Source organism: Polistes fuscatus, unplaced genomic scaffold (assembly GCF_010416935.1).
Source record: "Polistes fuscatus isolate 324 unplaced genomic scaffold, CU_Pfus_HIC Scaffold4, whole genome shotgun sequence".
NCBI lineage: Eukaryota > Metazoa > Arthropoda > Insecta > Hymenoptera > Vespidae > Polistes > Polistes fuscatus.
This window is the reverse complement of record NW_025113118.1, coordinates 11,336,491-11,352,502: the sequence shown is the minus strand read 5'-3', so window position 1 is coordinate 11,352,502 and position 16,012 is coordinate 11,336,491. Positions and strand designations below refer to the sequence as shown.

The window sequence follows — 16,012 nt, the reverse complement described above, 5'->3', positions numbered from 1 at the left end:
TTCGATGCTGAACGTAACGTAATATTCTTTTTTGTTTTATTTTTTCCTATTCCATTTCTATTCTCCTATTTCATTTATCTTACTTTTACGAAATAAAATAATTTTGGTTGATGAAATAAAAACATTTCGGTTATATGATGTCATTTTTGTGGATACTTACAATTAATTATATTAATTAATTAATTAACGATTAGGATCTATCGAGATTTAATAAATAAATTAGATATAATAAATAATATATATAATAAATAAGATTTATATATATATATATATATATAATAAATAATAATATATAATAAATAAGAAATAATAAATAATATTGTATTATTTGTATGAAATTACAGGTGCATGGTACCCTGGTATTTACTTACACCAAGGGTGCAAAAATTATCAACCTTAATATTAATGAGAAGCATGAGACCGTGTTATTTATCAATCGGAAAAATGTTTATTTCCTCGCACACATTTTTTTCTTCGGTATTAATATTATTCAAATTGATTTAATTAATGTAATTAAAAATATACAACATAAATATATATATTATGTGAATTTATTTAAAGTTGTTACAGTCATCTGTATCTTACGGCAGGTTACTACGATCATTTTCATAAAAAATATCATTGAACGAATCGACTGATAAAACTGAACGATGAACGATGCAACTGATAATGAACGATGAACGATGCTACTGATAAAACTTATCTCTCATCTTTGACCACCATTTAAATGTATTCACTGATAATAATATTGTCACTTATAATAAATATATAAATAAATATTCGAAGTGTATGTTATGTGTGTGTTGGTGTGTGTTGTATACAAAAATTTGTTTCCGTTCTAAATATATACAAAAAAATGAACATTTCTCTTTACTCATTAGTTCAATATAATTATAAGATAAATAATCTACATATAAATTCATATTTTATTCGATATAAATAATAATTTATTTATTCAATCTCTTTTGCACCGGCATCGCGAATTTTGCCCACACATGCTCGATTAATTATATTTATTTTTAACTTAAAATTATACATCTAATACTATATATATATAAAAACTAATAATAATTTATTTTCATATTTTTTAAATAACAATAACATTAAAAAAAAAAAGCAAAAAACAAACCAACCACCGTTAGTAAAATTCACCATACCGACGGAGTATTAAAATATTAATAATTTTATATCTTTTATTAATTATTATATTAAATTTATGTAATACTGACCACTCACAATTACATAATAATATTTTATATATAAACACTAAAGAGCAAAAAATTAATAAAAAACAAAAAATACTCATTATATTATTTATATAATTACAACAAAAATAATAATTAACAAAATCAATCGCGGAAGCTTTATATAAGGCGAGGTAAAGTAATTGAATACAATGCACCGTTGTTAAAACTAATATCAAAATTCAAACTACGCAGGTAGATCCGTTTTCTATACGGTAAAATGAACGAGGGTAAAGTCGAGTGGTAGGGAAAAGAAAAGAAAAAAAGAAGAAAAGCAGCAAAAAAATGAGTGAGCGAGCGAGTAAAAGGGGAGGAAACATTGAACAGCCTAGGGTGTACTTTAATTATACGTAAAGAGCTTAAACGTTGTAACCGATCGATCCTAGCTAACACATGTTAATATTCTCACTTCGATTTCAAGCAACCCTTTGTAACAGCAACGTAATAGAAATATCGGCAATTACTCTTCCAACAACCACCCCCCACCCCCACCCACCCTCCTACACCTATCCTCAACCCTCGACTACCCCTTTGTGTTCCTACCATTTTAACTTTAATATTTAATTTACATTTAACTTGGAATACTTTTTCATGTCAAAATGTTGGTTCGATTATTTATAACTAAAGAAGGAAGAGAAAAAAAGTAAGAAAATAGAAAAAATAAAGAAAAAAAGAGGAAAGGGTCAATAATATCGTAGGAAGGGTACAAACAAAGTCCTTGAACGGTTTCGTTACAGACGTGCAGTGGCCTTTGACAAAATATGAGCTACCCTATAAATCGCTATTACAACATCAATCGGTTCTTTTTGTCGATGATTGGCATGTGGCCTCATCAAAATGAAAAAACTAAATTAATTAGAACAATTTACATTCAGGTAGTGATGTTTGTTTCGATCGCAATAATGGTAATATTTATATATTCATAATATATTCTCGATATAATATGTATTTATCTGATTTGAAGAAATTTTATTCGTAATTTAACATTATTTCGTAGTTCTTCGAAATGATCAAATACGAATCGATGGACTTAAATTATGATTATTTTTTATACATAATTTCCTTCCTTTTATTTTATCTTTGCATTATCGTACATTATTACGTCGATTTAATCAAAATCAAAATGGTATGTATTTTACTTAATTCATTTATCTCGATATGATTATTTATTTAATGTATATTTTCATTATTATTCGCTTTAATAATATCACAGATTCATGTGGTTTGGAATCGTATAGAATGCGATTGGAATGAATTAATTGCTAGCAAAGGAATTTATATTTTGGAAGAATACGCATCCTCTAGTAAACTGTATAACATAATTCTTATTGGTAAATACAAATTTGCGTATAACTCACATTTATTTGATCGGTATTTGGTAAAAGTAATCAATTAGTGCATGTGAATATTTTCTTAAATATAAATAATAATTTTTCAGTATTTTTAAATATAGATGATTAGTATTTTTAATAAGGGCAAGGTTCATATCGACGTTTTTATTATAAATATTGATAATTTATTAAAAATACAAAAATATATTTAAAAGAACAAAACAATAATGGTGTTTTATATCGAGTTGATATATTATAATATAAAATTGATTTATTTATCGCGAGTCAAAATTTGTTATATAATATTAGACAATTAATTAATTTTATTGTAAAAAATACTTTCACTTTTGTACTTTAACAATCCAAAAAGAACAAAATAAGCAAAATCGTTTTAACCATACTGATGAAATAAATAAAAATCCTCGATATTTTTAATTAAGTTAATTTTTTGTTTAAATTTATTTTTTAGGACTGTACTACGTAGCCATAATTTTTGCTCTAATACAAACAATATTACCGAAAGCATTGGACGTAATTTTACCATTGAACGAAAGTCGTCCTCTTAAGACACCAATTCCAATATATTCACTTTTAAAAAAAACCAAATCTTTTTATTCAACAATTTTAAGCGCATTCTTTTTGATAGCATCCTTTGGAATAGTAACAACAGCTGTAAATGGATTCTTCGTTGTGTGCGTTCAACATGCTTGCGCGATGCTTCGTTTCGTTCGGTAAAATGAAGATGAACAAAAAAAAAATATATACATATATATATGAGAAAAAGAAGAAAAGAAAATTTTATATTCGTACAAAAATGTAATAATAAAATCGAAAGAGAACGAGAATCATAAAACTCCGATTTTTCAGATACACTTTGGATGAAGCATTCGAAAACATAGAACAAAAACAATACATCGACGAGAAGAATAAACGAATTTATCAACAAATAATTCGTTCTATAAAAGCGCACAGTAGTGCCGTAGAGTTAGTATGAAATTTATTTACGTATAAAATCTCTGGTAAAAATTTCCCGAGGCTTTTTAGTTTTACAAATTAAACAACAAAATTTACTTAAGATCTATCGAGAGAAAACAAACAAGAGTAATTGACTTTTCATATTACTTTAGAAAAAACTTTTGATCTTCCTCCCCCCCTCCCCCCTCCCCACCCACCTCGTATTGTAAAAAATATTTATATTATATTATTATTACTAATAACGATATTACTCTCTTTGCCGTGACAGATTCGTTGAATACACAAACATAATTTATCACAAAATAATATTAATACAAAGTTTTATTGGTTTTTTTATCTTAGGAGTTGATATGTTGCAAGTAAGCTCTTTTATTTCTTCATTATTATTATTATTGTATATTTCATTAATTGTCTTATATAAAAAAATTTCTTTAGTTGCTTAAAATGAAATCAATATCAAACAATATGGAAGACTCTTTAATGTGCGTGTTCCATTTATTTGGATCTTGTAGTTGGGGATTGTTGGCTAATATGCTTTCTCAAAGTATAATTAATCATAGTTCGGCTATTTTTGATCACGCGTAAGTATATAATCGAGAGAGAGAATTATTAATCATATAATTATTATTAAATATAATTGTATTGATATTAAAACGCACCATGATTGATGAAATAATCGACTGGAAATTTGTATATCAAATTTTGTAATTAATATTGTATTGCTTTTAATAATTTTATAAACGTGTTAGAGCAAGAAAAATTTGTTCAACCACGTTTTACCAAAACGTAGTATATATAAATAATAATTACACGCACAAATTTTGTAAGTAAATTAAATGTTAAATTAATTTGTAGTTACATAACTCCTTGGCATTTGATTCGTCCCAAATCTCGACGATTATTATTATTATTGATGATGAACTCGTTAAAACCATGTTACATATCTGTCGGAAATCTCTACGTACTGGGTAATGAATTTTACGCATCGGTAAGTTAATGAAAATTAATCGATAAATACGTCAATTTGATTTGAAATAATGACTTTTTCTTCTTTTTCAAGTTTCTACAAACGATAATGTCATTTACGATGATAATATATTCCATACAATAATAAATATTAATATCTTTGAAAAATAAATAACGTATTAAAGTATCAAAAGCAAAAAACAGTTATGGTTTATAAGCGCACAGAAAAAAAGAAAAATAACAAGAAAAACAAATAAGTGAATAAATAAGTAAATATTAATTAATAATAATTAAACGCACAAAATATTAGCGAATTAACTGAAAGTTTATAAAAAAAAAACTGTATCGTGTGATTATAAATTAAAAAATTACCTTTTCTATCCGACTATATGATATTGTATTTGTGTGATACGAAAATTACTCAGCAACCACGAAAAAAGGATCATCCAAAATATGACGAAATTTTATAATTAAAAATTATATATTATATTTAAAAGTATACATTTCCCGTTTTATAACGCGTACTAAACTTTAATACTTTTTAATCCTCGTGGTATATCAAATTGTGATCGACTATGATTATTTTTTAAACTTTTTCTTTTTTCTTTTTTAAATAATCATAAAAACATACGACGATTATCAAATGTGTTCCAACACTGGACTTAATTCTTTTTATTAATATTTGAATAAAATTCCTTTTGAAGTTATTTTTGTTCTCATCTCTTTTCTAAATATACAATAAATTCGTTTTAAAACTTTGTCACGACAAATAATATATGATTTTGGATAAATTTGATTTAAAAGGAAAAACAAAAAGAATGTACCTATAGAAAAACACGTCAATTTGGATCACCCTCTATTTCTTTTTTCTTTTTCTTTGTTGTTGTTGTTGTTGTTAACGTGGTCAGACACGAATTTTGTATTACCATTAAATTAATGTATCACGAGGGTAGAGGATACAATTTAAAATTTGAAAGTAAAAGCAGCACGGCGGGATAAAAGGAATGAAACATAAAATTTGATAAATATCGGCTTGAAATTTGCTCTCTCTATTTCTCTCTCTTTCTCTCTTTCTCTCTTTTTTTCTCTCTCCATATATTCAGATCGGCCAGCCTTTTTGGTGAAAATCAAAATCATTGGAAAATTACTTGGAATGAGAAGTTATAAAATAAACCGCTCAAACAAATGTTCGTATAAATAAAAAAAAAAAGAAATTCATATTTAAATTTAAATATAAATCTTTGTATCTTAATAAAAGGCAAATCAAATGCAAAAGGGGAAAGAAAATAAACGTAAATTAATTGTTTTTATGCCAATAGAAAAGAAAAAAGAATTTTCTAACAAAAAGTTAAGTAGTCCGAAGAATAAAATGGGATTACGAGTTTTTCTTGATACTTCCAAAAAATCGAAAGAACGAAAGGAAAAAAGCAAAAAGTTTGTATATTGTATACGTAAAGAAGTTAATTTCTGGTTCGATCGATATCGTTTAACACGCGTCTCGTTGTCTTGCGGCAATTTAACTGTCTCACGGAAGCCGAGCTATTAAAAGAGACTGGATATAAAACTAGTAAAAGGGTTGTTTTCCCTTCGGTCAACGAACAACCCTTCGTTCCCATATAAAAGCTTTTATAAACGTTACGTAAGATTATTCTTCGCATGAGTGAGAATAAAAAGTATATTGCTGATTTACTAAAAAAAAAGAACAAAAAACAATTAAATTATTAAATAAAACTATTGTCAAAGTTAACAATTCAACGTGGAAAAAAATGTAGCATTAAAAAATATCGTACGCATTAAATAATGTAATTTTGTTTTTCTATGTTCAATTTCTTTTTCTTTAAATATATCACAAATCTAGTTAAGTTTTTTTGTCTTCTGAGAAATGAAAATTAAAAATAAATATAATTGTGTGTAATCTCTAAGATGTTTAGAATTTTTTTCAAACTTGACTCCATCATATTCGTCTGGATAGTAAAATTGTTCACCCACGGAGTAAAACCTAAATTTGTTTCTGAACAGTTCGACCTACTTTTTACAAAACTCTATATATACATTCTAACGATGACGGTTATGACATACAACTCGAAAAAAGAGACAGGTATGTATGCATCTATAAATGTTTATGATAGGGGATTAGAATACGAACGCGATCTATTGCAAATATGGAAAGAAACTTTTCAAATTGATTGATTTTGATTGAAAAACGTTAAAGTCAAGAAAAAATATTGAAATCGTCATAAAATCCAATGAAAAGTGTCGATTGTTTTTAAATAAATATAATAATAGTTTTCGTGTGCTATGATTTCTTTTTTTTTTATATCAGTAAACTTATTACGACGAAAAGTCAAGAAAAAATAATAGTACGAAATAATTGTTTTTTCCTGATTGCTGATTTTTTTGGAAACACACACACACACAATACGAGAAGTAATATAAAATTTGTATACCAAAAAAGCAATAAAGGAACAAACGATTAGAACAAAAACAAATAGAAATTGAAAAAAACTGTTTCTGTTGATTACTATTTCGTTTGCACACACACACACACATATAAAAAGTACGATAAAAGCGATATAAAATTTCTAAATGTGTGAAAAGAAATATATATATTATAATTAACTGCTCCTGCGCAGTGATGACTTCGTGGGTAAAATTTTCCTGTAATATAAGTAGAATGCATTGGTGCATTGAAATAATTATTAATTAATCGAAAAAAATGTGTATTGCAATTTTGAAGCACTGAGTATATGTTCGGAGCACCGTCCTCCTCGAAATTCACCTTTAGACTGACACGTTGTCATCTATCAAAATTCTTTTATTAATTTTTGTTTATATGACCTATCGAACGTTGCGCATGTGTGCAAAGGGAATAATGCATCTAATGAATTAAATTTAAGATTACGATGCTCTGATTTTAGCATTTTTATCATTTTTATGTAATTATTATATAATTACATAAAATATAATACATAAAATATAAATATAAAATTTTATACATTTTTATGTATTATTATATATATATATAAACCTATCAGTGAAGCAACATTGTAGAAAAAAAAAAAAAAGAAACATGTACTAACAAATAATTGTTATTCGTTAGTTGCAATTTTTATTTATACACAGATTGACCGGTTTCATGAATTTTACCGGTTTTTTCCTTTGATATTTTTTTCAATGTTATTTATAAATAATATTATTGGATGTCATAATTGTATTGAAGTAAATACAACACACACACACACACCTTTAAATCATTGATTCCCATTAAGCTATTCATCGGTACTGACGAGAGTATCAGATATATTTATCAGCATTCATAATCAATTTTATGATACTGAAGTCTATGGAATCATACCGATCACCAATTACACGTAGCTCATCGTGTACGTTCAACACATATGCCTACATCATGTTTCGTGTCGTTGGGTAAGCACAAAAATTGTTATTTTATTCTATCCTTTTTCCTTTCTTTCCTGTTTTTTTTTTTTTTTTTTTTTTAATTTAATTAACGATATATATTCGATCGATGTCAAATACAGACGTTGTTTTAAAGCAGAAATTCGAATATTTGCATTTCGAATTTTATTTTATTTTCAAAACGTTTACCACCATACTCGGATATATAGAATTAATTATTTTTTTTTTATTGAGGAAAAAAGGAGCCAATATTAATTATTATTGTTATTTATTGTGCACGTCGAAAAATAGAAAGAAAAAAATAAAATGAAATAAAAAGAATTTCCAAATATTTGTTATCTCTGTATGTTCTTTTTTTTTTTTTGCTTTTTTTTCATTCGACTATTTAGAGGGTTAAAAGAAGATATTACTTGTGTATGTGTGTGTCTATGTGTGTGTGTATGTGTGCGTATACATGTATACTCGTTATGGAAGAGAAAAATATAAAAGCATCCATGGAATTATCCAAACGTTTGCTTCACTCATACCTCATACAAAGCATCGTGTATCACAAAAGAACCATGGAGTTAGTGATAAATCACGTTTTCATGTGGATCGATAAATAACAGCAATGCGCATTGCTTTTACGTCGACGATAAAATGTCGCCTTAGAATGCGATACAAATTGCATCAAACGAGTTTGTTTTCTTTTTCTCTTTTTTTTTTTTTTTTTCTTAAAAATGACCGATAGCACATTTAGTTATATATATATGTAAAAATAAATAAACAAAGATTTATTTTCGTTTAAATATATATCACAATTATCGCCGATTATTATTATTCTTCCATTTTCGTTTCTCATTTCTACGAAACAAATAATCGATCCTATCGATACATTTTCTTTTCTTTTTTATCTTTTTTTACTTTTTTTCTTTTCATATATTATACATTATTTATTATTTAAGAAATACTAAGTAATATTATATTTGTAGAATTTTAAATAAATAATTCTGTTTGATTTTTAAACAAATTTCTATAATAATATTATAATTTTAAATGATTTAATATTACTAACAAACATTATAATAATATTTAAATTTTATTTAATCTTCCTACCGTCCACGGGCCGTGATATTTTATTCCTTAAAAAATAAAGACCAGGTACTCCAGTTGGAAAATAAAGATGATCCACGTGGAACAACGTGACGTAATTACAAACAAGAAATTAATACGAGTTGAGGTATTACATTATATTTCTCTTACCAACGAACGTAAATTACATTTTTATTTAAATATATATTCAATTTTTCAATCTCCATCAAATAACAAAAATATCAAATAATCTTTATCTATGTGTTTCATTTCTTCACATGAAATGTAAATTAATACACAAATGATTCCGATCACCAGTAAACCAACGACTACAGAAAATGTAAGAATACTTAAAACTACACTAAGAAAGAATGAAAATGCGCATGCTCCGAGATGCAGGGGGTGGAGTGGGGTGGGGGGGAATCCCTCCTACGTAGATATTTACAAATGAAATATTAATGTTTATGCAGACGAGAAGAGGGTTGGAAAAGAAAATAAAAAATAAAAAAAAACAATACGATACAATTGAAGAACCTTGCAAGTTTTATTAAATAATCACGAGAACGAATCGATTTATACTAACACCTGTTAACACTAACTATACTATTCTTCCTCTTCCCTCCGTAATTATTTCTTTTATATTTTCACATCGTAGACAATTTAAAAAAAAAAAAAAAAAAAAACATTTGTGTTATTATAGACTATTTAACTGTCACGAGAAATTCAAAATAATTTCAAAGAGAAATAAATGCGAAAGAGAAGAATAGAAAAGAGAAACAACACCAATAGAAATAAGTATGGTTAATTGAGAAAATAGAGAAAAAAGAAAAGAAATGAAAATAAAGGAAGAAGGAGTGGAAGTATAGAAAGGGAAAGAAAAATAACAAATTATTCAATGTGAAGTGGGGTAGATCTATCGTATTCTCAAACGTCAGACGGTTATCGAATCTCCAAGAGTAATGGTGGACTTCTTTGATAACAAATATTACAAATATAATCGATTGTTCATATCCTTGATTGGACTATGGCCTTATCAGCAACCATTAACAAAGTTGATACGATCGTTGATCGTTCAATTTATTTTGACGATTAGTATACTCGCTATGGTAAATGATTATTTATTTAGAGAATTTATTATTTATTTATTTATATTTTATTATTTATTTATTTATTTATTTATTTATTATTTATTCATTTATTTATATATATTTATATATTATTTATTTATTTAGAAATTAATAATTATAGACAAAAAGTAAAGAGAAAGAATAAAAAAATAGAAAAAAATCCGACGATTATTTAAAACAAGTTTTTTTTTTAAAGTGATCGTTAAGCAAAATTATCTACACTGTTCGCGTAATTAAATATTTTTAAAATCATAGATTATTTTAACGAAATGAGAACAATTTCTCTACGAATATTTAACTCGGACCTTTGGTTTTAAGAAAAAAAATGGAAAATAACATGTTATATATTGTATGTTTTGAAAAAAAAAAATCTTCGATACTAATAATCATTGTTTATTTTTAAGATTGCAAAAATAATCACGTCCGACAAGAACATCGTCCTGATCATCGAGATTTCAATCTATATTTCCATATTCGCTCTCATCGTTTCGAGTTATTTGGTCTCTTACATTTACGATGACAAAGTGCGTGTGTGTATTGCGTGTACATACGTATTTGTAGGATGTTTCTTTAGAAAAATATTCACGAATTTCCAACGTTTTACAATGAATTAATGAAAACTCGTTTAACATCCCATTGAATCTTGTTATCGGCAAAAAAAAAGAAGACATCATGCTATGAAAAAAAAAAAAAGAGAAAAAGAAAAAGCAATAACATTTGCATCGTAAAAATAAAAGTAAAGTCAAAACTTTTTTCTGACAAAAGAAACAACCTGCATGTTTAATTTGATTAGACGAAAATGATGATCAATTATCGATATAATAATTTAATTGTAACTTTAACGTTGTAGGTAAAATTTCTCTTCGATCAGATCAAACGCGATTGGATTGAATTTCAGAATACGAAATATTTTTCCATCGTGGAATATTACGCTGAAAAAACTCGGATGTACACGATAATAATTATCGGTGATGATGATATTAATAATAATAATAATAATAATAATGATGATGATTATGATAATGATGATTATTATTTAAAAAACAAAAAGCGATTGCTATTATAGGTGATATTATAAATTTAATATTTTTAATAATGTTATTAGTGAGTATCTTTACCGTCATATTATCAATTTTATTGATGCCTACGGTCCCTATTATAATGGATATCATTTTACCATTGAACGAAACACGGTTTCGTGAACTTCCAATTCCAATGGAATTTTTCGTTGATGAAAAAAAATATTATTACATACTATATGCTATCACGATTCTACATGGTATCGGCGTAACGATTGTAATTATAGGAAGTTATTCGATATACATAACTTATATACAACATGCTTGTGGAATGTTCACCATTACTGGGTAAGTTTTAATTTCATCCTTTTCTACAAAAAAAAAAAGAAAAAGAAACATTCGCTTTTTTTCAATTTGACCAATGTTATACGATAAATTATTTTTAATTATTACATTTTAATACGATTTTTCATATTAGAAATACATTGGAACAAATTTTAAACGAATTTGAAATAACGGAGAATAAATTGAAATCTATCATCACTAATACTATTAAATATCACAACAGAGCAATACAGTTAAGTATAATGTTAAATCTTTAATTACCTCAATCGTGTCTACGTTTCTTTTTTTTTTTAATCAATAATATTTTGATTATTTTTAATGTTTCATTGATTAAGATTCACCGATATGATTAACGGTATATACAATTACTGTTATGTCGTTCAAGTTATTTTCGCAATGTATTTGATAGCAGCCGAATTTACACGTGTTGGTATAATATATCAATTAATATATAACGAAAAAAACAATAATAATAATAATAATGAATTATTTTAAAATAGATTATGTTAGTGGACAATTTTAAGAATAATATAGATATCATCGTAACACATACGTTTAAAATTATAACAACGTTGTATATAACATTCATCAGTTGTTACATCGGTCAAAATGTTTTGGATCATAGTTTAATCATACTAGAACAAGTGTAAGAATAATTAAATTAAAATAACATACAAATATTATATGCAAACACAAATGATATAATCAAACGAAAAAAAGGGGGAATGAGATTGTACTATCTTGTATAATAATTAATACAAATTTCCCACAGATACACAATACCATGGTACCAGTTAACACTAAAATGACAACGAATGTTAATTATGATTATGATGAAGAGTTTAAAACCATCCTGCTTGACAATTGGTAAAGTGTATGCCTCATCCTTACAATTATTTATTTCGGTAAGTTTATATTTATCAATTAAATGAACAAGGATTTGCATATCAAAATAGAAAAAAAAAAACAAAAAAAACAAAAAGAAAAGAAAAGAAAACGAATAAAATGTGGCATTTAAATTATATGTATTTATCTATCGAAGGAATTGCGAACAGCTCTGTCCTATGCAATGGTAATGAATTCTCTACGATAACGAAATCTACACTCTGACAAGGAGAAACGTAGACAAAAAAATCAATTAAAGAATAAATAACATATTAAAAAAAAGAATCAAATCCACGAAGCTACTCGTATATGCACAAAATATACTGACAATGAATAGAAATACAACGATACTCGATTAAATGTTACACAAAGTGCTCCTATTGTTTTCACAAAAGCCAACTACCGTTGTTCTGATGAATAACCGCGTAAACGAAGAATAAAAAACATGAAAATAAAATTGCCAGTATTTTTCTAGCATCAACTTGTTATTTTCTCATCTTCCTTTATTTCTCTCTCTCTCTCTCTCTCTCTCACTCACTATGTTTCTCTCGTTGCCTATCTTTCTCTTTTTTTATTTTTCTATTTCTCTCACTTTTCGGAATATAACTAACAAGTTGTTAAATTGGCAAAGCGAAATATTATTAAATTTTTATTTTCTCTTTAAAAATTAACCCCTTCTCAGCTGTGTGTATGACGAGTACACTCATCATCGTGCGAAACAAAATTAGAAAAAAAGGAAAAAAAAAAAGAAAAAAAAAGTTATTTTCATTTAATATTGAAACGATAATTTTCATAAAAATTAATTAAAACACTTTCGTGCATTTCAATGATCTCAAATTGTTTAAAGCTTGAGAAACGAGAAGACAAAATTTTGAAAAAGAAAGAACATTGCGCGCAGTACGATCGATAGAACATTTAAGAATTTTATGAGAACAATTTTTCTCCTTATAAATAATATCAACGAATTTCAGCCTTTCAAAATAAGATTGCTGATATTTTCAAAATATACCAACAACCATTTCGTTAAAATTTAATTGAATTTTACAGCAGCTTTATATATATACAAGTTTCCGCATTTGACGAGTATACTCCACCAGTTTTCATTTTTAAAATACAACGTAAGGTAACACATTGTCTCGTTTTTTTAAATAAGAGCTACGACGAATAAAAAAATAAATTGTATGATAATTTCTAAAAAAAAAAAAAAAATAAAAAAAAAAGAATAAAACATCAAGAAACGATGAGAACCAAAGTATGTGAGCAAGTATTTCTATACTGCATTCGAACCGTAATGCAGCAACAGCTGCAGTAGAACGATCTATAAAATAAACGGAAAGTGGATAGAAGGGGAGGGAAGGAGGGGGAAGAAGGGGGCAAGGGGTGGTTAAAGAAACAGATCGAGACTCGACTCGTCTCTCGAGGGATAACCAGAACGAATTGTCGATTCTCCTGTAGAATGCATGCTTCCTTCTAACCATACTAAAGTCAATAGAATAGAATAGGGGATAGAGAAGATGAGAATGAAAGAAATAGAAAGATATATTAGACCAAGAAGGAAAATACGTTCTATCATTGCCATAGTTTCAAACGACTCTGACGTAGTGTCGAAAGACGAGCCAAATTAAGTTCCAGGCAACGTTTCGTACCTGTGCTGTTGACCAAGATTCGTCACGAGATTAATTCCGTTTATACGTAAACTGCTATTACTCTTGGGAAGAATGAAATTCGAGAGGAAGATCACGAGGAGTAGTAATACGATAGAAACCGAATTTAATAAATAAATATTAATGCCAAGTTATACAACAAAAATTTATTAACATTCCAAGTTAAACGCACAAAATTATGTATAAGCGTCTGAAAATTTTTATTAGTAATTTTACGCGGATATTTTTTATTTTATATTATTTTACTGAGTATTAGTATACGATAATGGAAAAAAGGTATTCAATCAAAATGGATTATCTTATATTATTTAATAAAATAATTAATTTTTGATAATAATTAATTGTATTTTATGTTATAAAATAAATAATATTGTTCGTATAAAACTTTAGTGAAAAAACTAAAAAAAATAAATATATATTTAATACAATTTAATAATATATTCGAAAAGAATTTTGATTTCTTTAAATTATATATATAATATTATATTAAATGTATTAAGATTGTAATATATTTATTCAATAGAAAGAGAAAATTGAATATACAAATTTGACGAATATTAAGCAACGATTAAAGATAGTGACTCAGAAAACGAAAAACAATGATTATTTCGTAATTGCATATTACAATCTCGAAGCATTTATTTAAACATTAGCGTTGCAAACTGCCTTTGCATTATACGTAACACGATGATCAAATAAAGAGAAAGAGAGAGAGAGAGAATTTCATTTAATATCTCAATCTGAATTCAAAAGCTTACAAAGAGCAACGATTGACATTGTTTCCCGACGCGTAATTGTTCGATTTTATGTTAATCCGTAGAAACAATGATGAACGATATACGCAAGCTCACAGCTGGGAGAAGATTTCCAATGAGCTTTGTGGAAATGCTCGATTTCCAAAACAATACCCCTCAGTCTTTCTCGTTCCCACTTTCATGATAACCTTCCAAATCCCATTTGCCCCACACACATACACCCCCACATATATACACACACACGTGTACACGGAAGAAGAAAGAGAGAGTGAGAGATTCACGTTTACGTATTACAGAATAACAGAGTAGACGTTAATTAACAAAACGTTCACCTAGCTCGAAGATAAATGCAGATTAATTCGCGATTCATAAAGGGAAAATATAATCTTGTTTACGGTCCTTCCTAAGAGGAAGAAAATGAATATTCATAAAGAAGAAGAAGAAGAAGAAGAAGAAGAAGAAGAAGAACTCAAGAGAAAGATAGATAAAGATAGATAGATAGAGATAGATAAATAGATAGATAGATAAATAGATAGATAAAACAGTAGGGTAAGGGGGGGGCAAATTGTTAGCCGAGAAAATAGCAATTACGCTTTCATCTATGAAACGTCTCAATTATCACACTCGAGTATACTCTTTCTCATCCATGGTGATATAAACTACGATTTAAATTCTTCAAATCTACGACGATCTCTTAAAACTACCTGCCGAGATCTAAAGTAAACGATAAGTGTATGTATAAGTAAGTGGTTACCGAAGTTTTGAAAAGTTTAACTTAGTCAACATTTTTCAACCACCTGACTACTTTTCCTTCATCCCCATTATCATATATCCTTAGAGATTTATTCTCATCTACCTTCTTACCTTCACTCTTCCTCGTACCGGGTTGCGTGAATCCCATCAGAAAGTTTTCTGCTTTGTATGGAGTAGTATTGTACTCTGACTCACCTGAAATCGAAAGGAAAATAATCATATGTTACATTGATTTTGTGACTAACATCTTAAATAGATTAATCAAATATTATATCCCAAATTTTTTCTAATCTTTTCGTCATAAGAATTATCTTGCTCGCTTCTTTTTTTTTGGTTTTTTGGTTTTTTCTATACTCTTAACACTAACAATAAGTGTTATTTTATTTCATTTTTGTTTTTAATATCATGTTACCGTGTATAATGTATTATATTATTGTAATAATTGGTGAATAAAACAATC

The 16,012-nt window shown here is 27.0% G+C and overlaps 1 protein-coding gene across 2 annotated transcripts in view; it reads right to left on the bottom strand.

Annotated features, from left to right (window-relative positions):
* The window catches only part of LOC122521133, a 174,675-nt gene that overhangs the window by 147,040 nt on the left and 11,623 nt on the right, over positions 1-16,012 (bottom strand). For both annotated transcript variants that reach the window (XM_043641606.1, XM_043641605.1), the window contains exon 2: positions 15,664-15,747. In XM_043641606.1, the coding sequence (XP_043497541.1) occupies positions 15,664-15,747 (84 nt within the window). The remainder of the gene's footprint in view (positions 1-15,663; positions 15,748-16,012) is intronic.